General features: G+C 38.0%; 1 protein-coding gene across 5 annotated transcripts in view; it reads left to right on the forward strand.

The window, feature by feature from the left end:
- The window catches only part of dgki (diacylglycerol kinase, iota), a 71,986-nt gene that overhangs the window by 40,384 nt on the left and 3,870 nt on the right, over window positions 1-27,732 (forward strand). Inside the window, exons 3-30 of one of the 5 annotated variants that reach the window (XM_026923067.3) lie at window positions 1,259-1,354; window positions 3,398-3,472; window positions 3,585-3,641; window positions 3,744-3,809; window positions 4,714-4,782; window positions 4,881-4,997; window positions 6,304-6,378; window positions 6,666-6,761; window positions 6,841-6,923; window positions 8,509-8,569; window positions 9,504-9,617; window positions 11,603-11,728; window positions 12,394-12,472; window positions 12,588-12,643; window positions 12,758-12,820; window positions 13,069-13,142; window positions 14,716-14,827; window positions 14,928-15,127; window positions 16,946-17,008; window positions 18,616-18,716; window positions 20,422-20,501; window positions 22,600-22,644; window positions 23,348-23,417; window positions 23,515-23,555; window positions 23,690-23,814; window positions 24,763-24,842; window positions 25,548-25,585; window positions 27,339-27,459. In XM_026923067.3, coding sequence (XP_026778868.1) covers window positions 1,259-1,354; window positions 3,398-3,472; window positions 3,585-3,641; window positions 3,744-3,809; window positions 4,714-4,782; window positions 4,881-4,997; window positions 6,304-6,378; window positions 6,666-6,761; window positions 6,841-6,923; window positions 8,509-8,569; window positions 9,504-9,617; window positions 11,603-11,728; window positions 12,394-12,472; window positions 12,588-12,643; window positions 12,758-12,820; window positions 13,069-13,142; window positions 14,716-14,827; window positions 14,928-15,127; window positions 16,946-17,008; window positions 18,616-18,716; window positions 20,422-20,501; window positions 22,600-22,644; window positions 23,348-23,417; window positions 23,515-23,555; window positions 23,690-23,814; window positions 24,763-24,842; window positions 25,548-25,585; window positions 27,339-27,459 — 2,383 coding nt within the window. The remainder of the gene's footprint in view (window positions 1-1,258; window positions 1,355-3,397; window positions 3,473-3,584; window positions 3,642-3,743; window positions 3,810-4,713; window positions 4,783-4,880; window positions 4,998-6,303; window positions 6,379-6,665; window positions 6,762-6,840; window positions 6,924-8,508; window positions 8,570-9,503; window positions 9,618-11,602; window positions 11,729-12,393; window positions 12,473-12,587; window positions 12,644-12,757; window positions 12,821-13,068; window positions 13,143-14,715; window positions 14,828-14,927; window positions 15,128-16,945; window positions 17,009-18,615; window positions 18,717-20,421; window positions 20,502-22,599; window positions 22,645-23,347; window positions 23,418-23,514; window positions 23,556-23,689; window positions 23,815-24,762; window positions 24,843-25,547; window positions 25,586-27,338; window positions 27,460-27,732) is intronic. The other 4 variants (XM_026923070.3, XM_026923068.3, XM_026923069.3 and 1 more) reach the window with 4 other exon arrangements.

Here is a 27,732-nt window from a genome sequence, read left to right on the forward strand (position 1 = left end):
GAGATCTGGCACCAGCAACCATGCCACAGTTAAAGTCAAAGAGATCACACTTTTTCTTCATTCTGATGTTTGATGTGAACATTAACTGAAGCTCTTGATCTGAATCTGCACGATTTTTTTGGCATTGTGCTGCTGCACATGATTGGCTGATTGGATAACTGCGTAAATGAGCAGGTGTTCCTAATAAAGTGGATGGTGAGTGTAGATGGTGAGAGATTGGGCTTTGGATGGTAAAAATGTTGTTAATGCCAAAAGTAATTTACAACTTTACAACCTACAGCCCTCCACATAGTTAGAGTAAAGTGTTACCTAGTTTCACAGCCCTAACCTCTAGTGTTTGCTGGAAAGCCTGGTATGTTGTATGTGGTATGTTGCCAAGAGCCACCTACTTTCACGTGAAGAGGCAATTTAATCAACATTGCAGACAACAAACCACAGACCATCAGCTCTAGCATGGGTTAATTTCAGTGAGAAAGTGAATTGACGCAACTGCAGAAAGTCACCTAATCATGTTGTGTATTTTGGGCTGTGGGAGGAATTTTGTTATAGATGTGACATGCTAAACTGAGCTGTGAGGTGCAGACTGAGCCAAAGGACTCAAAGAGCTGAAGTTCTGCAGAAATTAGATGTGTCCTGGATATTTTTGGAATGATGAACAAAAAGAAAAAATAAACGCTGGATGTGAAACACAAAATGTTATCTAGTTATTAGGATATCAGGAGCACCTGATAGCACCTAATAAGTTTTGTTTACTTTTTACTGTTGGATTATTTCTGACCAATGAAGGAAAGATTTTTCTGAGTATGTTTCCAGCCCTACATGCCCCTCAGCCAATGTTTTTTTTATTTTTTTATTTTTTTATTGATATTTTAATATGTTTAGCAGAGAATGCATGTTCACAGAACAGACTGTAACCCTCACCTCAACCTTCAGAGCACCTGATATCATTTGTGCACTTTTTGTGAGCTGAGACCAAGCACTACCTGTTTTATTCTGTGTTCTGTGTAGATGAACAGACAGATGACAGTGATTGGCTAGAGTCACACTATTTGACAGAGGACGACAGAAACGAGAGAGCAGAGGCGATAGGTTGAAACCTGATCAGTGTGTAAAATTGCGCTGCTCAGGAGAGAGGGCATTTTTTATATAGGAGTGTGTATGAATTGTACAGGACTTGTCTTTCTGTACAGGATGTTGGATATGCCATGAAGTGTGTTTAAGCTGTAAAGCTGAGGTGTGTGTGTGTGTGTGTGTTTAGGAGAATGCAGTAAATGGGGAGCACCTGTGGCTGGAGACCAACTGCTCTGGAGAGATGTGTTACCTGGGCGAGGAGACATGCATGGTGAAGATTGCAGTGAGTACATAAGACTACTGTGCATAAAGAGATAAATGCAACACCCTCTTGGTCATCAGTGCATACGATGCCTAATGAGTGTTGAGAAAAGTCTAGAATTTTTAATATATCCTGTTTGTTTGCCTTATTTTGGAATAAATAGTCTATGAGAATAGTTCCTGAATAATAACATTAACTGCAGTGAGGAGTCAGATGAGTGAAGGCCACGGATGAATAGACGTGTCATTAGAGTGCTTCTGCAATGACACTTCTTTTCATGAGGTAATACACAGACAGTGTGTGCTGAAAGCCAGAGATTGCTATTAGTCTGAAGAGGATAAAGGCAGGCAGGTGAATCTGCGCTCGCTCTCAGTCAGGCTTTTGTTTGCACTGAGCATGGCACTCTGAGGTGTTAAAGAACTCTTTGATTACCTCTCCAGGCAAGTTGGCAAATCTTTTGCCTCAAAACAAGCTTTTTATTGCAGGCAGCAGGAAGGAAGAGACAGTGTTTATAATACAAATGATACTATGGATGAAGGCGTAAATGCAATGAGACAAACTCTGCTTGAGATGATTGAGTCTTGCTCCATTGTTAAACAGTACAACTAAAACCTGTTATACACTGTGCAATTTCAGTAGTCTTTTAATATTATGGCTTGTCACACTGTACAAAACCGTCTCAGTAAATCCTGGCAGGATATATGTGATAACGTGTTCCCGTGTCAGATTATACGATGAAGATCCTCTAATGATAGACCTGTGATTAAAGAAAATTACTGCATTCAGCCTACATCATCAAAAAAATCGATCTGAACTTGTGCTAAAAATGGGCTCACAAACAAACAAGTCCTTTATAAAATAGGAGCAATGTTAGGCCTAGAAAAAACATGTTTTAAAAGACAAAGAAGATGAGTTTGGAGCTGTTCATGACTGAGTAAAACGACAAATTGCTCATTCTTCAAAGTGAGCTTCGGGTAATGAAGATATTTTTCTGCCCATTAGCATGTAAGGTAGCGTTGCAACTCACTGTATGCAGGGCTAGTTATACAGCTGGTAATTTTCTATTAATTACTGTGAGCAAGTCAGTATTTTCAATGGCTGCTTTCTCAAACGTAGACATTTCATTTTGCATTTCATGTAATCATGTGTCGTCCTCCTGTTAGTGTTACTGGACAAGCGTCTAAGCAGCAATCGCTCACTGAGATATAATACAAGATTTCTGACCCTTTGTTGTCATCTGTCTTTGGTCACAATGGCATTAAATCGGCCGCCAGCGAGCACATCATGAGTTCTAAGACCACCGATCTCATCTCACAAACAAAGAATTCTTTTAAATTCTTTGTTCAAATTAAAGTTATAAGATTTAATGAATCGTTGATTTATTCTGTGCTGTTAAAATAAAACATACAACAGTTGCAAGGCCAGTGTTTGTAAACGAGTGTGTAATTTATCCTCCTGTTATACACAGTGTTAAATAAATACAAATACGAAATCTGTAAAACAGATGACAAAGCCACAACTCCAAGAAACCTTACTGTATCACATTAACAATCTTGACAAGACACTAGTTGTAGCTGTCTCATGTCAACGCCATTCATGGCCTGCCTTTTCTTTTTGTTTGTTTATTTACTTATTTTTAATCATTTTCCTCTTATCACTCTTTTCAATTCTCAGCCACTCATCTGTTTTGTCATTATTTGACTTGCTCTTTTCACACTAATTGCCACATTTGGCCTAGAGAAGATCCTGTGCCATGAAAATATGTAAATGTATAGTAATCACAATTTACATGTCCTCAACTATGAGATAAACAGAAGCGTGGTCCAGCTGAGTGAAGAAGAAATGAAAGAGATGTTCTACATGTGGTACATATGTATAAACTTTATAATATGATATAATGTACTCATGCTGGGCAACTTGCCAAATTGGCTGGTACATTAAACAGTTGCTGCGCTAGTGCAGAATCTCACCCTGGTGTTAGTATTAAACCCTGGCTGTGAGTGAATGTAAGTTAGTGTGTTTTTTCCCATTGCAATGTGTCATGTGCTGTTTGGTTCTCTTAAGAAGTCGGCTCCCCGGAGGAAATGTGCAGCGTGTAAGATCGTCGTTCACACGGCATGCATCGAGCAGCTGGACAAGGTAGACATATAATCACCTACTTTATATCAGCAGGAGTCATTTTACTCCCAACCTACAATAAATTCCAAGCATAAATGTTCCTAATCCTGTCCTGTTCTTTCTTTGCCTGTAGATCAATTTCCGCTGTAAGCCTACATTTAGAGAAGGAAACTCTCGAAGCATCCGAGATGTACGTTTTAACCTCCGACTAGATGAATGAAGAGTATATGTATATGTACAGTGTGTATATGTGCACACTGACTCCATTGTTTCTGTGTGTTTTGGAAAACAGAACGTGTTAAGACATCACTGGGTCCATCGGCGACGGCAAGAGGGAAAATGCCGTCAGTGTGGCAAGGTAGGTCGCATCACGGACCCTGCAATATCACTAAAAACTTTCAGAACAATTAATAACTTTAAAACCACTAACATCATCAACAGCATCAACACTATTAAATGGCCTCAAAATGACCACGGGGCAACAATCAAGGCTTCATTAATTGGCAGGAGATTGCGAGTTTGAATCCTGTCCTCTTACAGCAACACTAGCTAATCGTGGGTGTCTGTGAGTCGTGTATGCAGAAGAGGCCGCTTTCCTCTGACTATGTTTCGCTGCATGGGCAGGAGTATGAAAATGTGCAGTGGCTGGCTTCATGCATCTCGGAGGATGTTAGCCTACAGCCTCTGCAGTTTGGTAGCTGTTCTATGACTGGTGGGTGAAAATTGGGTGATTAAAATTGGGTGATTAAACAAACCAACAAAAACAAAAAACAAAAACTTTATCACTATGGCTCCAAATGAGGCAGACGTTTACGAAAAGATGGATGACAAATTAAAGGAAAATCAACATAAAAGCTGAATTTTCTCTTCGCTAGCACCAATCAGCTGATGAGGAAGCAGCAAAACAAATCATTCTGTTTATCTGTTCAGTTATGCAAAAAAAAGTTGATGCAAAATTTATTAAAGAGTTTTGTCTGAAGCAGCGACAAAGCAGTGAAACGTGATAATCTTGCTTGTTTTCCAAGAAGCTCTGTGGTTGGTCATCTGCCATGTTAGTCAAAGTATGTCTTCCTGTAAAAGTAGGCATTTCTTAACCAGATTTATTGATGAAATGTATGAGATGTTATATAAAGTCAACATAGTCATTGTCTTCGTGTGTCCTCATCAGCAGAGTAGCTGTCTTCATCCTCAGAAAATGGCTGATGAAAATGAGTGGAACCTCAGATATTAATTCTTCCATTTCTATTCTGTTTTAACTGCAGAGTTTCCAGCAGAAGTTCTTCCATAGTAAGGAGATTATCGCCATCAGCTGCTCGTGGTGCAAGCAGGCTGTGAGTGTTGTTTGAGGTGGAAGGTGACACTGTTACAGTCTCAGTGGATCATGTGTTTACCGGGTGCTGACTCCTGTGTCTGATGCTCTCCTTCTCAGTTCCACAACAAGGTGACGTGTTTCATGCTGCAACAGATCGAGGAACCTTGCTCTCTGGGCGCACACGCCGGGGTCATTGTACCTCCCTCCTGGATTATTAAAGTCAGGAAGCCACAGGTACAGCAGGCCTTGAGTAACTGAGTTACTCTACATTGTTTGTTTTAAGGCAGAGAGAAGCCCTGTGTTTTTAAAACGTGTATTTGTAGGAAATGTGCTTATGACGTAAAAAATAAGCCTGATGCACTTGCATGTAAATGAGAAGTGAGACTGACTGCATGATCTTGTCTTCTCCAGTTTGCTCTCGATGTGCTGCCGTTTGATATAACAGAACCATCAGGATTTATATGTATTGTATGCAGTCTTTACCATTACATGCTACCTGTTAAAAAGGCTTGTTGCTTTTGCCTCACTTGAACATGAATTTTATCTGTTTCATTAAAGCCTGTAGAATTGATCAAACAACTGTCTCACACCCTCACTGGTTACGTTCACACTGCAGGTCTAAAATAAAAAATATTTTTTAATGTGGTCTATATCTGACACTAGTCTGAACACAGACCAGTATGCGCAAAAAAACCCTTTTAAATCGAGATTAAATCCCGCCGAGGTTATGAAGTTATGATGGATGATGGATGGATGATGATTAAAAGTTGCATGAATTTAGATCAGACTGTTCAGGCTGAGGTCGCATTGCCACATATCAGATCTGTATCACATTTCTGTAAATGGAACTTTAAAATGTCAGAACAAATTTATGTAACATACAAGGAAAAAACACATATCACAGATTTGGATCACTTTTACTTGCAGTGTAAATGTAGCCTTTATGAAATCCCAGTTTCTAACTCTTGTTGAATTTATTGTCACTTCCTATCTGTGAATTTAAACTTCACAGCCTTTGACCTTCCAGGCTCTGACCCATGATTGGCTGATGTGTGAGGGGGTGTGGCAGTGTTTTGATGAGTGACAGGCCACTGTCACTTTCAATTCAGGGGTTAATAGAAGGGAAGCCTCTAACACTCAGGAGAAATAATACTACCAAAAAAAAAAAACAAAAAAAACACCTTGAATATTTCATGTTTTATGTTTTATACATGTACGGTAAAGACTGATTTTAGCAGGTGCTGAATTTTTTATTTTATTATATATTTTTTTTAGAAGGAAGCTTAGCGTATTCAGGTTTTACCTAGTATGGAAAGGGTTGTGATGTAATTTACAGGGAATGGCCTTTTCAGAGAACACCTCTTCCTGGGAAAAAGAGTGAGTTCAGCTAATGAATCTGATCATGTTTCCTTATATAGCTGCAAAACAGGACTGCACCAAAGGTCACTCGTGTCCTCTCTCAGTACTGCTAGGTTTAGGTCTAGCTTGTATCTCTGAACATGCTATTAGACATGAGTCCCATCTCTCTCCTGTCTCTCAGAGCTCGTTCAAAAACTCCACTCGGAGGAAAAAACGGACCTCTTTCAAAAGAAGAACCAGCAAAAAGGGCACAGATGTGAGTAGCCACTACGTCTCTCAATGCACTGACATCTCCGTGAGTGCTGGACACGGACAGATACTTTATGTCAAAAAAGGAAAGTTTTTATTTCCTCTAAAACTGGAGGTGGGCCATAGAAGGTTGATGCGATTAGTGCCTGTCAAAATATATCTCTTCTTCCTCTACGTTTCCCTTCCCCTAACTCCTACTCTGAGACATCTGTTCAAGCAGCTTACTGCAAGTGTGTGTGTGTGTGTGTGTGTGGAGATATGTGTGTTTTGTATATAACACTCCTTTTTCTGCAGGAGGCAAAATGGCGCCCGTTTATGCTGAAGCCTGTGCCTTCTCCACTAATGAAGCCCGTGCTGGTGTTCGTTAACCCTAAGAGTGGGGGAAATCAGGTGGGAAGATATTTACCTTCCACACATGAATGGCGCGTTTGTCTTATTCTTCCTCTCACTTCTGCTGTCTTACCTTTAGGGGAACAAGTTGCTGCAGATGTTCATGTGGATTCTGAATCCTCGGCAGGTGTTTGATCTCTCCCAGGGAGGGCCTAGAGAAGCGTAAGTCTAAAACAACACTATCTTGCCTTGTTGGCCCCTTTACCCTCTGTTTTTTACCCTCTATTCTTAAAACGTTAGCTATAAAGCACTTAAGGGTATCAGGAATATTTTTAAATACTAATCCAGTTTTCATATCTACATATTTATTTAGTCAAATGCAAAGACTTGCCATTAATTAATTTATCCATCTTCTAAATAATGTCCTAAGTAGCTAATAATTTTCAACAGGTGTTTTTTTTAAAGTAAAGCTTTTTATTGTGGCTGAATCCTAAATGGCTTAAATGTTATGGACTGTGCAGGTTGCCTAAAAAAAGGAAAACCCAGCTAAGTATCAGTGACAATAAATTATAAATAAAATTGAGCCTAAAACATTAATGTTTTTTAGGGTTGGGCAATATGGCAACCTAATATTAATGTTGTTATAAATTATGTCACAATATAATTCTCGAAGATAAGTGCAGGCATTGTCTATTTTTTTTTTATTACAATTAAACTCTGGATTTAAAAAAAATGAATTGTAAAATTTCACATTAGAATTTATTATTTATTATTATTTATTGCATCCTTTTCAGTTTTAACATCAGTAACATTAATATTAACATTTAACATTAGTTTTATTTTTGTCATTTTATATATATATATATATATATATATATATATATATATATATATATATATATATATATATAATGTAAATATGTAAATATATAAATATATAAATATATAAATATAAATATATTAAAGGAAACACATTAAATTAAATAAGTTTATACTGCAATGTTTGTGTATTGTAATTTAATGATACATTTTGGACCACATGCTAATTATAAAGATTAATATGAAGTTTTTCACAGTGAACTTTTTCTTTAATCCTTAAATACATTTGAATACTAAATCTAGAAATTGAAACGTAATCTTTAAAAGACTTTAAAAGACAGCACGAGTAGCAGCTATAACTATACAGTGCTTTTTTCCTTTAGAGAGTTCAGTGTTCCAGAAGTTTCTCTCCTTCATTCTCTAGATCATGCCAGGGCCCTACTTGGGTTTGCCTCCTAATTGAGCTGTTTTCTGTGGGCAGCGAAGCACGTCTCAGCACTCAGAGGGGCTCTGCTGTTTGTTCTGAGCTGACAGAGGGGCTTAAGGGAAAAAAAAAAAACAGAAAGAGAGACATGGAGGGAAGAAGCTAGACAGAGGAAGAAAGACAGACACACAGAAAGATGGAGTGGAGACATGGTAGAGACATGCAAAGGCAGAGAGGGACTGATACTAATAGAAATAGGAAAGAAAGAGAGAAAAAGAGCATGAAAGAGGGCAGGACCCAGCTGGTGGTGCCTACTGCTGAGCTTAGCCTGACAGAGCTGTGATTAAAGCCTCTCTGCCAAAACATGCGTCTTTAACTGGGCTTTCGCCAGGAGCAGATACCAGCACACTGATCAGCCTGCGCCTGTTCTGTTTAGAAAGAGAGAGAGGCAGGAGGCTTAAACAATGCTGCTCAACATAGTTTGAAAAGAACATGTTTTATACTACTCGTAGATTTATATCTATAGTATATCATATGACATTTTTTTTTTCTTTTTTTACTCAGGTTGGAATTGTACAGGAAAGTGCCAAATCTTCGCATCCTTGCCTGTGGAGGTGACGGGACGGTACGTTTGCTGCGCAGCAGCAAGCTGGAAATATCACATATTATATCACAGCGTCTCAAATCTCACTGGTCAGAAGGTGTTGATTAATTGTCTATAACGGCATGGCTCTGAGAGCAGTGCTGACTGTAATTCAAATGACAGATTTATATTAATGCACTTATTCTAACACATTCTCATCATTATGTGGCCTTATAGGGCAGACACTCCACATAATCTAAGCTTAATAATGAACAGATTTTAAACTTTTAACTTCAAAAAAGTCAGGCTGGTGAGGAAACAACTATATATAGCTGCCATAATACTGTGTCCCACATACTGTATATGCCATAAAGTGATAACAGGAGCTTGTCTTGTGGACATTTCACAATATTAAATGTAACTTTAAACAGATAAAATGTAATGCGTCATTCTTTAATAAATTAAAAGTTGTAATAGGTGACAAATTGCTGTGGTGTAAGAGGAATAAAATATGACAGGGCATGCTCTCTTTCACTAACAGCTGTATCCTGGTCAGGATCAAGGTGGATCTATATCAGGAACACTGGGCATTGGCAATTTATCTTAATCAGTCCACCTCCTGGCATTTCTGGGAGGCGAGAGAAAAACCAGAGAACCTGGAGGAAACCCTGCATGGGGCATGCTGTTATAGGAAAATAATCAATGCTGTGGCCATGTGATGCATTACTACCTCAAAGTTTTATTCCTTTCATAAACAACATTCGTTCCATATGTCATTGTTTCTCAATCTCAATCTGGTCCTGCAACTATTGGTGTTTTCTCTTCTCCTGATTAAACTCATTAGCTAACGCACAAGCCTGAACCAGACAGAAGTGGGTGTGTTAGAGCAAATGCGTAGTTCTTATACAGATCACACTGACTCTGTGTATTATTTCGGAGAGTACACCAGTATGTGTCTGTGTGCTGATTGCTGCAGGTGGGCTGGATCCTGTCTGTGCTGGACGAACTACAGATGAACCCACAGCCTCCCGTGGCTGTTCTTCCTCTTGGCACAGGAAATGACCTCGCCAGGACACTCAACTGGGGAGGAGTGAGTCATCTTCTTCCTGATCTCACACCGTAGAAAGCAAAAGATATATGAATGATTCATGAACTGAAAAACATTGATTAATAAACCATGTGCAACCTGGCTTTCCGTCTTTCAGAGAGCACTCAGTTGGCGCTGATGCTGTTTCGATTAGCATCTGTGCCATTCAAAATAAGTGCTCACTCAAAACAAGAACGGGCCAAAGAAAGAACAAGATAAACTTGGAGTTCTAGTTTTAGTTTATTTTCCTAGACCAGTCATAGTGGCAACAGCAGAAGTGACTGCATCATCGTTCCATGTCCAACATGGCGAATGTGCATCTGGGCATTTGTTGAACCATCTTAATCAGCTGCAGCAAAATTACTGACAAAGCAGGACTCAAATCCTCAACAATAACACGGACCAATCCACACCAATAATTGTAACTTCAACCCATTTTTGATGAAAATATGACAAAATGGAAATAATGTTGTAGCCATTCAACTCACTAAAAACCCCAAAGTCATACCCAGTATGTGTGTTTTTGCTTTTTTTTTTTTTGCCAGCAAAATCAGTTGTTTCTGTTGCTACTGTTAACGTTTTAAAGTCTCGGTTTATTGTTCAGTTATTTATTTTAGTACATATTTTTCAGTAACTACAGTGCAATGAATAGGAAAGGTATATAGGAATAACAGTAATAAAGTATTAATGAGAGTGATGAATGGGCTCACTGATGGATCCTGGAAGTTTAAGGGAATATTTTAAAATGTTTGAGAAATAAAACAACAGAATGTTATTCTGACGGCACAAACAGTACCAGTGAAGTAGACTATTCTGTGCGTTTTTGTTTTTCACGTTGTGTAATGCGGCCTGCATAACCAATCAGAAGCAAATAATGCCACAAGGCCCACCCACGGAACTTTTGGTCTTGGAACGATATTAAATGGAAGAACGTGGTTTCAGTTTTCAGGTGCTAATGGTTGTCACACGTTGTGTAGTGCATAAAAGCCCTGACTGTAATATTGTTGTGGGATTGTGTAATGTAAGATGTAACCATTAACACCTAGTCACTGTAGTTTCTCTTTAAGGTCAGCTCCCTCGACTCCATCAGCGCTTGATGCTTTGAGCAAGGGTGTAATGAAAGCATGTTTCTGATGCTAATTAGCATCTCATCTAATGAGAGTGGGGTTTCTGTATACCATCTCTGAAGCCTCTCTAGAGGCAGGCAACTTCAAAGCAGAAGGAGTGGAGGGAAAGGGAGGCATGGGTGAGGCACGGGGTTGTCAACAATAATTATATTCACTAATGAAATGCTGCATTAAATCTGCGTGGTAATCGCATTCTGGTGTTGACTATGAAGTAGTGATGAATAACACAATTATTGTTTCTTTACAAATTGCATAAATGAGACAGTGAGACATAACAAGCAGCTACAGGGAAGGATTTGTTTATTTGTGCGCTTGCATATTAGGTATGGAAACAAAAAGCACTTACGGTATAATTTGATTTATTGGCCTTCTGAGCGTAGCTTGATTGGTGAAGTGGGCTTGATTATGAGGAGGGCTAACTGAGTGATTATTCTCTAAATATAAAAGCCCTTATTCATAACTATGCGCTGTCATTACTGCTGCCAGTGGGAGCTGGAAACTAGCAAGCGGTGACCTTGATGAGTCTGGAGTTCTTCTCTCTCCCTACTGTCCTTTCATGTTACAGGTGAAATAGTGTTATTGGCACCATAATGGCAGTTAGGCGCCTGCAGCCAGTCTCGTGTTGTACATTAGAATAGATGCTGTAATCATCTCAATTGATGTGTTCGAGGGCTCTATTTAGCCCTCGAAGAAAAAAGCTCCCTGTGGGTCACCATAATGGCAGGTAATGACTTTCTAAGGGCTTTAATGTGACATCACACTTAATACACACACTCTCTCTGTCATCCTCTCTCTCTGTGTCTGTCCCCCTCCCTCTCATGTTTTCTCTCTCTCTCTCTCTCTGTCTCTCTCTCTATTAAGGGTTACACAGACGAGCCGGTGTCTAAGATCCTGTGTCACGTGGAAGATGGGACCGTGGTCCAGCTTGACCGCTGGAATCTGCAGGTGGAGCGTTCACCTGCACAGCCCGAGGAGGGCACTCAGAAGGTGAGAGAGGACAGTCAGAGGTCACCAGAACTGATATACAGAGAATATACATGGCTGTGTTACAATTAATGTGTATATTGCATAAAGCATAAAAATGTGTTTCCACATTTGTTTCATATTTTTTAACTTACCTACAAAATGTTTTTTTAGTGTTTATCTACACCTTGTCCTCACATAGACTGTTTTAAGTTTAAGCCTCCAACACAGTTAGGTCAAATCCCATGTACCTGCTTATTCACTAACTATGCTCACTACATAGGGTATAACATAATAGCATTGTAGGACCTATATAGTGCAGCTTATGCCCAATAGAACTCCATTTGAGATTCAGCCACTGAAAAGATTGACTCCAATAAGGGCCTGTTGTAAATTCCTTTTAAGAGATTTTTATATTTCCTTAGAAATACATATGAAAATAAAATATGCCATTAGTTACAGATTTATTAAGACCCTGCATTTGGCTATGTGGTGAGTCAATTCCTAAAAAGTGTATGTTTCAGTATCCCCCTTTTATATTATAACATGCAAATATAGATTTTACATAAACAATATGAAAATGTGTAGTATTTGAACAGGGAAATTCATTTTGACATAGAGAAGGAGTAGACATGAGTGAAAAGAATCTATTAATCTTTAAAATGTGTACAATTTATCCCTTTCTCCAGCTTCCTCTGAATGTGTTCAATAACTACTTCAGCCTTGGCTTTGATGCTCACGTCACTCTCGAGTTCCATGAATCTAGAGGTCAGTGGTCTTGTAACTTGTAACATGTAGCTGTAACTGTTTACTGATATTAGAAATGAAATGAAATGGATTTTATAGCTGTTCTCCAGCTCAGCATTCTGTGTCTCTCCTGCAGAGGCCAACCCTGAGAAATTCAACAGCCGCTTCCGCAACAAGATGTTCTATGCAGGGGTGAGCACAACTCTGAGTGCCAGAGCTGAGAGACTCTAGGCTGTACAGAGACAGATTAATAAGAGCGAGTGGGAGAGAAAGGAAATGACTGTGTGAGTATCTCTGTCCCCTCAGGCTGCCTTTTCTGACTTCCTACAGAGGAGCTCCAGGGACCTGTCCAAGCACGTCAGAGTGGTGGTGAGTGGCCCATGTCTTCTGAAACTTTCTATTGTGAGAAGGCATAGATGCGGGTGTTTGACGTTCCCTGTCCAATCCATTAAGCCTAGTGGCAGTGAAGGCCATCCACATGCCACACTGCTAATCTTACCCAAGTGTGACATTCGTGCTGAAACAATACTTCCTGTAACTACCACAATTATCAGTTATTCTGTGTTCCCCTTTTCCCACTGTGTATCTTTCTGTGTCCTACTGATTGGCCTCTGAAGTGTGACGGTACAGATCTCACAGCCAAGATCCAGGAGCTGAAGTTCCAGTGCATTGTCTTCTTAAACATTCCCAGGTTCGTGTATGGATTTAAGAACCCACTATTGTGCAACTGATCTGTTTACTGTTTTGTCCATGAGATCTTTGAGATCCACCCTTAGGTGAGTTTGCTCAACATTCAAACCTGAAAATCTCATTCTATAGATTACACGCTAGAAAAAAGGTTCTAAAAGGATCTTCATTTTGGGGGTCCTTCTGGGGAAGCCGTAAAAGCTTTCATGTGTAAGCCTACTATGGAGGGTTTTCCTCTCACGACGGATTTCAAGTAGAACCTCTTTAGACAGCCTGAAACATTAACTATCCAAAGAACCTTTGAGAAACCATTTCTTTCTAAGTATACCGTTGTCCTGTCCCAAATGGTTCATTTGCAGTCCTTATTTGCTCATGCCTGAAAAGTTTACAAGGTGTTTCTCATAAGCACCCTATGTGGGTCATTAATGTGCACTTTACCTTCATTAATCTCACATCGATTCTGATTTAACAACAGCCTCTTACCCAAAAAGATTATTAGCCAGGACCAGACATATCAGAGCGGTAGCTCACAGCAGATAGCTGTATCAAATAACAATATCAAAGCCAGTAGTGGAGAAAAAGATATTCAAATGTGTTTTTTGTCAATTATTGCATTTTATTAATATTATAACAAAAACTGTAAAACTGCTTTATATTAAGCTAGTGTGCACAATTTTCAAATTTACCGGTATAATCTTGTCCTGTGAACTTGATCTTTGAATGGAACATGACAAACGGTTCACCAGTCACTGAAAAGCAGTGCACAAGCACAAGGACTTGCAGACTCCAGGTCAGTACTTAGTAGACATCACGAAGTTGTGGAATTGGAGAAGGCCTGAAGGGCTCAGGCAACCATTTGGGACAGATGTTTCAGTGGTTATATTTTTTTTTTTTCTGGACAAAATGTCTCTTTAATCTTTGATATACTGGTCTAGTAGAAGAAAGTCAAAGTGACTGTAGTTGTGCTGTAACCTTAATTGCGGTACAGCATCCATCCAGTTTTGCTGCATGGCGAGAAACTGATGTGTGATTTACATCCATGACGTCATCCATGACATCACAAACCTCATTAAGGTCACAACCTCATAACCCAAATCCAGTCACATAACTTACTGCTAATAGACCTGTTTGTATACTACATGTCAGTGGTTCTCAAAGTGGTGTCCAAGATTTTTTTTTTTTTTTGGATACATTGGTGAAAATCACACCCATTATAAGTTATTGTATTTATTATTGGGTTCTTTATTTAGTTATTATTCTGTCTGACTGGTTACTTGAATAGATCAAACACTCAAAAACATGAGGCTTATAAGATGGACCTAATGTGTTCTGTTGGTGGAAAGTTCAGAAAAAAAAGTGCTATAGTTCCAATAAGTAACCAAAATATTACTGCACACGTTAAAATATTGAGCCTAATATTTGAATAGTTGGATTATGTTTATTAAAAAATATGTCCTGAGGGGGTTTGTGGAATTTATGTTACAGTTAAAAGGGTCCTCGACTGCAAATGGTTTGAAAACCTCTGCTGTATGTGACTTTTTGTTTTTTTAACATACCCTGACCTCACTTCTCTTCAGGTACTGTGCAGGGACCATGCCCTGGGGTAACACAGGTGACCACAGAGACTTCGAACCTCAGCGGCATGATGACGGCTGTATCGAGGTCATCGGCTTTACTATGGCCTCCCTGGTGAGTGGCTACGTAATATGCTGGATGTTTTACGAAAGAGCTGGATATGTCTTGCTGAAAATCCCAGGAGTGTGTAATCATTGATTCTCTGGTGCACCAGGCGGCGCTGCAGGTCGGAGGTCACGGCGAGCGACTGCATCAGTGCAGAGAAGTGATTCTCACCACCTACAAAACGGTGCCCGTGCAGGTGGATGGAGAGCCATGTCGCCTGGCACCGTCCACGCTTCGTATCTCGCTCCGTAACCAAGCCAACATGGTGCAGAAGAGCAAGAGACGCACATCTGTTCCACTGCTCAATGAGTGAGACACACACACAAACAATTTTTCCTTTAAAAATACAGTTCATTAAAGATTTAGTATATGATTACATGTTCCTGTTGCTCTCGTAAGCAAGGAAAATAACACGGGAGCAACATCATAATTTTATCACAAACTTTAAAAACTAATATAAATCATTTGTTTATACACAAGTGTTTTCTTGTTGACACAATTAGGCATCCTGGTATGGTATCCTGTTCACTGAATATTCTTCCTACACAGGGAATACCACAATGCCATTGTAGAAAAGACACTCTTAGAAAACAGGCTTCCTCATGGGATCTAGCATTATCAGGGGGTTTCAATTAAAACCTTTTCTGAAAGAGAAACAAGATGTTAGAGGTTTCTACATAGAACACTTTTCAGTGTTTCCCACTGAAAGACAAACGCAACAAGTCTTTAGGTTACTACATAGAACTGATTGCATTGTATTATATGCCTAATAGACAGCCATTTGATTTTCAGCTAAAGAAAAATGTGATTTAAATGTATAATGTCACTCTAATGACACACATTTATATATCTTTTTTTTTTTTTTTTTTGCCAGATTCATGATTTTACATCATTGTCATGTTTATGCATAAACTAGCTGAGCCAGCTAGTGAAATGGCCATCTTTCAAAATGATTAGCACATTCAGCCATCAGGATATACCATCAAGAGTGAGTTTGCCCCAGTATTCAAAACAGAAAATCTCACTCTATAGACTACATTATTAGAAACAAAGCCTAAATCCAGCACCATAAAGCGAGATCTTCATCTGGTCCTTCTTGGGAAACCGTGAAAGCTTTTAGGTAGAAGCCTAGAACAGAAAGTTTCCCTTTCACAACATGTTCCATGTAGAATCTCTTTCAACAGCCTGAAACATTAATCATCCAAAACACAAAAAGAACCATCCTTAAGAAATCCCTTTCTTCTAAATATACAGTATTCCTGTCAGAAATGATTACTTAAATCCTCTTCTGCAAGTGAACCCTGTGTTATAGGGTTTTACATAGAACAAGATTAACAGAAGACCCTTTTAATGTACTACGTAGAACTGTATGTAGTAAGTAGGACACTATGTGCCTAATAGAGCACCAGTTGAGTTTCAGACACAGAGGAAGCATAATGTTACTCTTATTACACAGACTTAGATTTTCTGAACATTTATTTGATACAAAATCAATATGTAATTGAAAAATATATATCTAAAAATAAAGTATTCCATTAATAATGCATAGTGCTTTATTTTAATTTATTCAAATCCCTTATTCTATACAGGGGTCTAGTTTGGTTAGAATTCTGTTACCAAAAGTGGAACATGTTTTTTTTTTTTTTTTTTCGTTGAATGCATAAATGTGATGAAAATGTGAATATTATTGAAATTTATTTCTACAGCATTAATGCATATATTGTGCTGGGGAAACATCCATCTCTCACACATATATACACATGATTCTGAACACTTGAGTGGCTGGTTCTGGTTGTGTAACTAACCTGTGTGATTCTGCCTGCTGTTTAAGCTTTTACCCTGGTTTAAGCTCCCTTCCCTGCATCTGTGTGTCCTGTGTGAAGAGCTCTCTGAGCAGCACTGATCTCTGTCCCTTTCTTCACTCCTTCCCTCTACAGTGTTTCTTTCTCTCTTGCGTTCTAACCCTGTCGTTTAATTCTCCACATCACTTTCCTTGCTAATAACTAAACTGAGCTCCTTATCCATGTTTGTGTCCCATCTCCCCCCCTCCCCTGCCTCTCTCTCTCTCTCTCTCTCTCTCTCTCTCTCTCTCTCTCGCTTGCTCCTGTGTTGCCGGTGCTTGTGCAGCATTCAGAAAGTGTGCGCAGCAGATCTGCGCCGCCTCTCTGCTCCCCCTGACTCCTTCTCGGTGTAAGTATTTCTCTGGTCCTCACCACACACATGCTCACATACCCGCCTCACACTCCTCAGCCATGCAGAGAGAGTGTGTGCGTGTGTATTTGTGTGTGCACCAGTGTGTGTGAGGGTGGAAGGAGGCTTGCTTGTGTGACTGCACAAACTGCACACACAAGATTCACATATTCGTTTGTGCAGGTTTCTCTGTAGCTTGTATTTTCCAGACTATAAAACTTGTTCATTTTTATTCCCCTTAAGCAGGTGCTGCAGTTTATAGTGCAAATTGCAATGGAATAATTTTTGCATTAGCCTAATTATAATGGCCAGTTTTAAATGTTGTTGTGATAGAAATGCTGCTCCAGCATTTAGGTTATTTCTGACACAGGAAGTGAAATAACAGTCTTAGTAATATTTAGGAAGCTGCAAAGCAGAAGTTATCAATTTGCAGCCATATCTAAACAACTGATGTGCTAGCACTGAGATATGCAGATATACATATACATATACATATTTTAATAAACAAGTTGAATAATTTCTCTAGAAATCTTTTGAAATCTGAAAAATATAAAAAGAATGGCAAATAAATATTTGCTATTTGCTTGTACTGTAATTATGACTGTACTGCAATTAAACTTAATAATTAAAACTGACTCACGTAATTCAGGAAATTCTGTTTTTTTTTTTGTTTTTTTTTGTGAAATCCTCAATGCCAAAGTGAAATGCCTTTAGCTTGCTAGTAGAATCGAGCTTTATTATAGAAAAAAACCCTCCCAGACAGGATATATCTCATGTCTGACCCGGGCATTAAGATCAGGATTGTAGCAAAGGTTTTTCTTCATAAAATCCTGAACTACAGCTACACTAAAGTGACAAAATCTATACAAACTAGTGTTGTTTAAGGTGCAGGACAAAGAGAGGTGGGGTTGTTGTTGGGGGAAGTGTATCCTTATGTTTATGACTTATTGTCTAGAAAATACAGCATGTGTGTTCTTGTGTTTGTGTTAATGTACATTCCACTCAGCGATATAGCTATACATAGTGTGATTTAGTGCTGTGTGTTTTGTGTGGTTATGAAGCGTGCTTTCATCAAGGACTTGCCATTTATGTTACTTTTTTAATTTTTAAAAGTTTAGTTTTAACAGTATTCTCAACGTTCATACTTATATAAGCCACAGAACCACAGATTCAGATGAGTTTCTCTTTATATGAACTCTTTCTATTCATGGTATTTAAATTACTTCCCCTTTATCCAAGAGTAGTGGTTTGTGGTAATTATAACAGAATAAAAAGTTGTGTAATTATAACACAACCACTTGGTATTATTATATTACGCATTATTTTTGCATCTTGCATATTAACTTGCACATTATTTGCACTTGTATAACTGGATAAACATTTTTCCAGCAGTGGCAGTAAATGAAACATTTTCCAAACATTTTTATTTTAAAACAGATTTCTACTTGTTGTACTTTTTAAAGAATCAGTAAATCAGATATATCAGTAAGTGAAGAAAGAGGGTCAGGAAATGTGGTTTTTTTTTAGTATTTGTTTCACCAGAATATTTGTCGATAAGCATTATTCTTTGTGTGTGTGTGTGTGTGTGTGTGTTTTTCTCTGTGCAGCCCTCACGCGGTGCCTGAACGCCTACGACTGCGTGTCAATCGCATCGGCCGGCATGAATATGAAAGCTTGCAGCTGGACAAGGAGCGACTGCGAGAAGTCTGTGAGTGACTGCGTATCATTTCCTCACTCACTGCCTGCTGTACCTACTGCTCTAACAGAGCAGTAAAATGAGGGAAATGTGAATAACGATTTTGTGTATTCTGAAGTAAGCAAATATTTAACAATGGCTCAAAACATTGAATAGCATTCTCATGTATCCTGGAAAACATGATTAGTGTTCCATTCATGGAAAAAACCCTTAAAATGATGGAAATTAAGTAAATAAATGTCCTGGAACTAATAGCGAAGTATAATATTGGGCTACTAAGATAACATAATTTCTCTGTAGCTGACATGGCATATAAAAGCATATCTGATATATCACATTTCAGGGAGAAGTTAGAGTCACTGTCTAGACCTGTAGAGTCAGTCATTCATATCTGGATGAGGATACAGCCTCTGATCATATCATTCATACAATCTTTGTTTTGTACAGTTTGCATTTTGGGCATATGCTATTCTGTTGGTAGAGTGGGGGTAGGTTTGCTTATTAAACTTAACTTTCATTTTAACCTTAAAAGACTACTACTGTCTAACAGTGTCACTGAATCATCCATCATTCAAATAATACCTAGTCTGGGGTGGTCTTATGCTGGTCTGTGGGGGACAAAGTGTCCATAGCAACAGATGGGGTACAGTCAGTAATTGTATGTCTACAAAATATGTAAGTTTTATCAGCTGATTGTAGGTTTAATTAGCAGCAAAAATCCCTGGCTCATTCATGCAATTATCCAATCAGCCAATCATGTGGCAGCAGCCCAGTGCATAAAATCTCACAGATACAGGTCAGGAGCTTCAGTTAATGTTAATTAAACATCAAATTAAACATCAGAATGGGGGAAAAATGTGATCTCAGTGACTGGCTCTGATGTTTGTACTGAGGATCCTTTCAGCACACTCAGTACTGTTTGACTTTATAACATACAGGTGTGGAAGACTTTGGGTTCTCTCAGAGTTTCTTCCTCATGATGTCTCAGAGAGTTTTTCCTTGCCACTGTTGATTCTGGCTTGCTCATTAGGAATCTAAATCTAAATCTATATCCAGAGTTCTGTAAAGCGGCTTTGTGGCAATATCCATTGTTAAAAGCACTATATGAATATTGAGTTGAATTGAACTTTGACCATGACGTTGTTGGTGACAGACAGGCTGGTTTGAGTATATCAGAAACTTCTGATTTCCTGGGATTTTCACAGAGAACAGTATCTAGAGGTGGCACAGAATGGTGCAAAAAACAGAAAACGTTGAGTGAGCTGCAGTTCTGTAGACGGAAACACCTTGTTGATATGAGAGGTCAGAGGAGAATTGCCAGGCTGGGTTAAGCTGACAGGAAGGCTACAGTAACTGAAATAACCACTCTTTACAACTACGGTGAGCAGAAAAGCATCTCAGAATGCACAAAACTAGACAGTTGAATTTTGGAAAAAGACCAAGTGATGTTTTGCTAATCTTCATCTCTCCTGTTCTGAGCACAGTAATGAGCAATTGAGGGTTAAGGGTCTTACGCAAGGGCCAAAAAGTGACTGGGAGTGCTTAGATTTTAAATGGTTAAGCTACATGTTCCTAATGTACCCTTACCCTGGACTGAACAAGGTTTTGCTCTCATGTATGGATAAATTCTTTTGTGTTTTTATTGAAATTATTGACTAATATCAACTTTGCATGTGTGTGTGTGTGTGTGTGTGTGTGTGTGTGTGTGTGGGCACAGCGACCCCTGTTGGCATCGTGGTGGTAAGAGGAGACTGTGACCTAGAAACTTGTCGACTCTACATTGACAGACTGCAGGAGGTGAGAATCTTTCTCCACAGAGGGTGTATCCTCATCCAGAGCAGCTGTCCTGCCTTCAGTGCTGATGAATACTAGGGCAGCGTGTCCTCTGAGGCACTTTAACTCGCCTCATTATAAGGCACACTCACTATCAACAAAGACATGCAGTAATTAGTAGAGTCTCTTGGCAGAGAAAACTGAACTAAAGCTACAATCAGGATGATGTTACACTGCCGGCAAATTAGGAGTTATTACCATTCTCAATTTATATACTTTAACAGGATAGCTTTACACCTGCAATTAAAAAACAGAGATCTGAACAGACATATGAATCAAAAGGATCTAATCGGTACGGAAAGCATAATGTTTGTTACTAAGTCAGGTTATGTTTTATCACTGTGATGCCTCCCAGTCCGCTAGGAACAAATATCATTTTTCATCCAAATTTTCCATCACAAAACTACAAATGCAACTCATGTATTTGTTCTACGACGCTACTCCAGTAGGCACTATGCAGACCACAGAAGCTGTGTGGGTGTGTTCCTGTTCTCATATATGGAAATGAGAGCGGCATGAGAATGAGATTGTCATGCCTTGTAGGCCATAGATGAAGATGTGGCCTGTCTTTTAGTCCATAAGCCTTAAATCAGGAAGGAAGAAGTTACTGGCATTGATATATGTGTGGTGATCTGGGAAAAACCATCTGATGGTTGCTGTGACTGAACAGCTAAAAATCCAAAAAAAAAATCAGGTTTTGGTCAAAATTGGATAAAAATTTTTGGGTCAAAACAGGTTTGGTCAAAATTTTTCTTCCTATAATATGCTTGACACCTGAACTTTATGAAACCATAAATATATTTCACAAAACATGGAAACGTGTTAACATTCTAATCTAGTTTAGGCTATTGTCCTGCAAAGATTACATTATATAAGGAGCCAGTTTAACAACTGCATTGGTAAATGCAATTAGTCTGTGTAAAGATGTCTAAATCCTTGCTAGCTAAGTGTGATTTCCTCACACTTATTCTGAATTTCAAGTTTTGATCAAGCTACATGACATAGTGAAATGACTTGTGATTGAGGTATGTGCAAGTTGAGACATATTTCAGTTCAGGAAAACCTGTAGTTTCTGAACATTACGTAATAGGGTTTTCTCAGGCTGCCAAGCAGACACATGTACTTTCACAGATTTTAATATCCAGCTAGCTAACATGAGTTCACATGAGATTTTTAATCGTATTCATAAATGTTCATAATCTTAACTCTTTAAATGCTGTGTCTCCTATGTCCATGTATCCACTCAAAGGCAAACCGTTAAAAATTCATTCTGGCACATAGGTGTTTTATTTATTGTAATATTTTCTTAGAGCTGAGATAATCAGGAACGGTTTGCTATGGCGATCAACGAAAATGAAATAGAGACAGGATTTGGCAGCATTTTTTTTTAATGCAAATTTGAAACCCAAAATCACTGTTATTGAATAAGTGAGTGTTTTAGTTCAACTCTTAAATACATTAGAGTACTTTATAGTTGTAAAGCTACAGTAATCAACCTAAGTTAACATGTAGTGAAAGCTAGCTATCTATGTTTTTTCTGTAATGTTTTTTTTACTGTGATTTTTAAAAATAAATATTAATTATCTAGTAACTAAGTGTAATTATTTTAGACCAGATTTGAATTAGAGAGTAGTGTCCCAGCAATTGACCTTTTTTTTTGCTAGTAGCTAACTTATTATCTGCCACACTTAATGTTAGGTAGATAAATTACACATAAACACCCACATGCAGGGTCTGATATTAGTCAGGATGCTCACGCCATGTGAGAGGGTTCATTTATATATTAAAGCCTTTTCTGGTATTTCAAAAGCCAGACTGGGTGCATCAGCAGTTTCCGATTCATGAGGTCTGATGGATAAATGTACATGTAAAACCTCATGTATGTCATCAAGCTTTATTGCTTCTAATCTACTAATCCAATCACTGAGTACTGCCAGCTGTCCTCTTTCAGCTCTGAACACACATGAGCCACACTGACATTAGCTGACACATAATTAATTGTGTACTGCATGTTTTCCCTTTTAGCAATATTAACCTTTATGCGTAACGCCTGCATTCATAGGATCTGCATCAGACGCCGTCTGCTGGTCAAAGAGTGCACTATCAGGTACATGGACTAAAATGTTGCATGGTGATTCACTGACGTGATGCAGCTGTATCATGTGGAGCACTCTCATGTATCATGAGGCTTCTTACATGCACTGGATGTCACCATTGGCCACTGACACCACTGACATTTCAACACATTTTGTCATTCATTTCAACACATTTTCCTATACAGAGAAAACACCAGAAAGTCTGTTTACATGCAACACATTTGTGATGGAAGCCCAAGGGCAGTTATTCCATTAATATATGTACATGCTTTAAATACACAACTACACAAATCAAATTTAAAGCTACAAACATTACATGTCTAGGATCTTGGGATGAGAAATTAATGTTCATGGTATTCACATGTTAAAAAAATAAACAGTTAAACAAACAAACAAACAAACAAACAAAAATCCCTTGTCTTGTGTATTGTAGATGTAAATATAATGCAGATATGCTGTACATGAGGTAGAGAGAGATTAGGCAGAAAATGCTGAAGTTTTCTTTTTAATGCTCACTATTTAAGATTTTCATTCAGCTGTTGTTTTTTCACTTTTGTTTGTCACTAAAGAATGCAATGTTAAGACACTGAATTCAAAAGAAGTATTGTTGTAGTACTATTAATAGAAATATGTTAGAAATGTTAAAATAATCTGTTGCATTCACTATTTTAAACATTTTTCTAATGGTTTTCCAAAAAATCCCATGTTTCCCAGGATGAGAGCAGAGGTTTGCCCCGGCCTGCTTCTGCCCACAGACTCTCCACTAACTGGAGTTTCTTAGACTGTAAGTTATGGGTGATGAGTCTTAGGGAGTTTCTGTATTTCATTTTTCAGATTTCTGATTAAATATTAAAATACCCTGCCAATGTTTTCTTTTCTAGCCACGTCAGCTGACCGCTTTTACCGCATAGATAAGGCTCAGGTAGGGCTTAGATTAATTTATAGTGAGTAATGTTTCGTCACTAGGGCTAATAGTTATGTGTTTTCCAATTTATATGTTTTATGTGTGTCTGTGTGTGTGTGTGGGTGTGGGTGTATGGGTGTGTGTGCATGTAGGACCATCTGCATTTTGTGACAGAGATCTGTCAGGATGAGGTGTTCATCCTGGACCATGAGTCACCGGCAGTGAGCCAGGCCAGAGGACCTGAAATGCCAGATGTGGTGGTGGAGCCCAGCTCAGGGTGAGAATGTCATCAAATATTTTCGTAGCACAGTGGTGGACAAATCAGTAGCCCAGGCACCCAAGACAAGAAGAGTAGATATCCAGGTTTTCGTTTTGTTTTCTTTATTCACACTTTCCCAGTGGACAAGCTGCCTCAGAATTCTGTTGATATAACCTCCAACATCCGTCTCATCCAACAACCAAATGAAAAAACTCTACTTCCTATTGACTTACGCTAAAGAAAACTTTACATTTGATATGTTTATTTAAACATAAATGAATCCTGCCACCTGCTGCACTGTGCACATGTACCAAAGACATGGTCTGGCTGTTGGTAGGAACTGTTTCTATTAACCATATACTTCCAGATTTATGAATTCAAAGGGATGTGGAAACAGTGACAAAAGTGCAGTGCAGTATAAAAACTGTTATGTAACTCTAAAGCTAGCACAACATGCAGTCACCTCACATTTAAACATTTTATCAAGTGAAAATGAACAAGCTAGCCAGGCTCAAATAACATGCAAATTTCGTGCAACAAGACAATATCACAACTCATAGCCAAAATGTTAGCCAAAAGCTTTCTGTCTTTTTGTCATGGGCACAAATACAATGCTTCATCAACAGAAACATCAGGAGAGGATAAAGATACACAAAATCACTCCTTCCAGGGATTCCAATACTCACTTGTTCTCTTTAGTCTGTATTAATACATAATTAGTTTGTCATGCTTTTGAGTTAAATAACGCTGTTTGTCGCTTTTTAGTCTAGATAATTGGACTTTTGGCCAAACATAACATGAGACTGGTCAAGCACATTGGGGCTTTCTCTTGTCTGATGGACTGGCTAATGGATTTATGATTTGTCTACTCCTGAACCAGAGCTGTTAAACACAGGAGAATGTCCATTATGTCCATAATTTGCTTAAGGCTCCAATTCTGATTCTGCACCTTATTGCTCTTTGCAGGGTTTCACTGACAACAGAAGAACAAGGTACTGTAGAACTGCAAACTTGTTATACAAACTGCAGATTAACAGATGAAAAAGGTACACTATAAGTCCAAACTTAGTTTATAATCTAAATGGCAGATTGTTGTTATAATTAACAGAGGAACAAAATTCAATTTAATTTCAAACTTCTTTATAAACTAAATAGTTTATAATCTTGTTTTGAATTGTTTTGATTAGGTCTAAATGTCTTCCATATGACTAAGAAGTGAATAGTTTATAAAGTAAACTGTGGAATTTTTATTTATTATAAAATTTTATTATATAATAAAAATAAATATAATTATATACATTTGATTTAGACATTCATAAAAACAGACAGATATATATAAAATTAGTAACACACAAGTGCTTATTTTTTACATTTTTTATTTTTTTTTTGGTAGTGTAAATTGTTTCCCCAAAACTATTGCCACCGTCACAATTACTATTTAGTGGAACATCAATGATTCAGCACCATATTTGCTGGTATTAAGCACTTTTCCTTTTATGCAGACCCTTTTTTTTTTAACTAAACATAGCAATGGTATTTATGAGCAAGAACCTCGGTTTTTGTGTCATCTGACCACAACTTCTTTCTCACAGCGCTTCGCAGCATTAGGTTGTTGTTATGGAGGTGATTTTTAACAGCTGATTTTGAAACTTGACAACCCTAAACACATCTTTGGAGTCTTCTTTAATTTAAATGCCATATGACTAAACTGTACAATGAAATGGAGTAACTCGTTCCTCTGTGTGTTACAGCTTTGCTGACTGCAGCGAGCTCTGGTGACCTGCTCATGGTAAGCTGTTCCAGGTTCACACATGCTTACGGGAAACTGAAACTGGTCTCTGCCCAACTTGCATATTGTAAATGACTGTGTAAAAATCCCATAGAATCCAATAGAAATGTAACTAATTACAAAAAAAAAAAAAAAAACATCTTTCACATCCTAAATGTGACTAATCAAATAAATAAAACATTTCTTTGTACTGTCTTAACCCTTTAACTGGGTGATGAAAAAATTATTTAACCATAAATACCTATCACTGGAGCACCAAATAACAATGTCTAACAGTTTTTTTCAGAGCCTGACAATTTTTTTTTTTTTTTTTTAGAAATTATAGAGCTCTACTGTACGGTTGTCAGTTTGTGGTAGAAGATGCTATTCACAAATTGCTATATTTCTTAACATTTTTCGTGAAACACAATCATTTTAATCGCTCTTAAAAACCTTAAAACAGTTTATTGCTTTTTTACACTCCATCAACATGTTTTTGGCCTGTAAATGTCCCATCAGTTACAATGGCTAGGTACACAAATCTGTATATATTGACATATACATCGTCATATGGCATTTCTGCTTTAAAATCAGGCATTGTTTGACATTTTATACGTTTAAACTATTTTGATTCTATGAACAAAACTGTAAAAAAAAAAAAAACATTAATTCCAGGTATCAGTTCAATTTGATTACATATTTCATATCGAACATATCAATAACTGTGATTTGGAACAAACATCTGTATACATGTATAGATACTCCATTGTATGGCATTTCTGCTTTATAATCAGGCACCATTTGGTACATCGCCATTTTATTTTAAGTATATGCTGACATATGATGTAATAGGATAATATTGTGTTTTAGTAATATAATCGAATTTCATTGTATTTGTTTGCTTTTTCCACTCAAACATCTTCCTACCGTACTAACTACTACGCTAACATCTGCCCTGCCTCATGGTCATTTCTACCCTAGTCTCAATTCAAAGATAGAAGTTATCTTTGTTTTTATTTGAATTTTGTTTCCGTGCAAATTTAAGAGATTTTGTTTTGCTTATTTTCCATGTAATTTATTAATAATCAGGAAAGCCCTATGGACTTTAGTGTCTCATTTTAAGAACAATCCTGCATGTAAGAAGTAAGAAAACGTTCGTAGATTTAAAAACAGAAAGAAAACACTCCTGCCTAAACAAGTCAGTTAAAAATAACCTTACATGGTACAAGACTATAATGTTTGAAATTAATCCAAATTTTATTTTTTCAAAGTTAGTTCTGTGTAATCCAGTTATGCAGTCATTTAAGTGGGTCCCATGTTTATTATTAGTGTAATTCAGTAAAGAGCGTTGTCAGGAACTGATAGTGGAGGCAGATGCAAGTGCAGATAATTTATTGTGCAAGGTACAATCTAAACAAAACAGTGAAAACAAGAACCATTAACATGAACTATGGATACAAGGCAAGAAACATCCAGACTATAAAAGCGAGACTGTGGCACCCTTCAAAACAACAACTACAACAAAAGCTTGAGTATTGCTTACAAGGCATAATGAGAGACAGGTGAGAGTGATTAAGGAATGTGTGACCAGATCATGTGACATGCAGGAGCTGATGGGTAGCATAGTTCTGAGCCTTTTGGCACCACCATGACTATCATAAACATGTTGCCATATCTGGCCTTTTTGTTCTCATAAGAATGTCTAATACAATTAGTATTCTTCTGTCCTTATTATTCCTTCCTCTTCATTTCACTCCTCTTTTCTAACTCTCAGCTGTCTAGCTCATGCAGTAGTGGTCTCAGCTTGTTGGTTAGGGACACAGGAGGTCACTCTGCTCTGCACCTCGCCTCCCAGAACGGCCACACTGACGTCGTGAGCTTCATCCTGCAACGTGGTAAGATTCATTCTCTACAGCTGAGTCACATTTACTGCACAATGTAATGCACTAAAAACTTTTTCACCAGTGTGATTGAAGGGAGCCTACCATTCCTATAAACAATAATATCCATAGATATCATTTTACAAGGCCAAAAGGAAAGCGTGTTGAAAGGATGGTCAGTATGGTCATATTATGAATAAGCGTCCTGGGTTGAGCACATGACAGTCTTTATGATTACCAGGTTTCCAGTATCCTGGTGAGACATGAACTTGTCACAGCTGCCTAAGG

The sequence above is a fragment of the Pangasianodon hypophthalmus genome, chromosome 18 (genome assembly GCF_027358585.1).
Source record: "Pangasianodon hypophthalmus isolate fPanHyp1 chromosome 18, fPanHyp1.pri, whole genome shotgun sequence".
In the NCBI taxonomy this organism is placed as follows: domain Eukaryota; kingdom Metazoa; phylum Chordata; class Actinopteri; order Siluriformes; family Pangasiidae; genus Pangasianodon; species Pangasianodon hypophthalmus.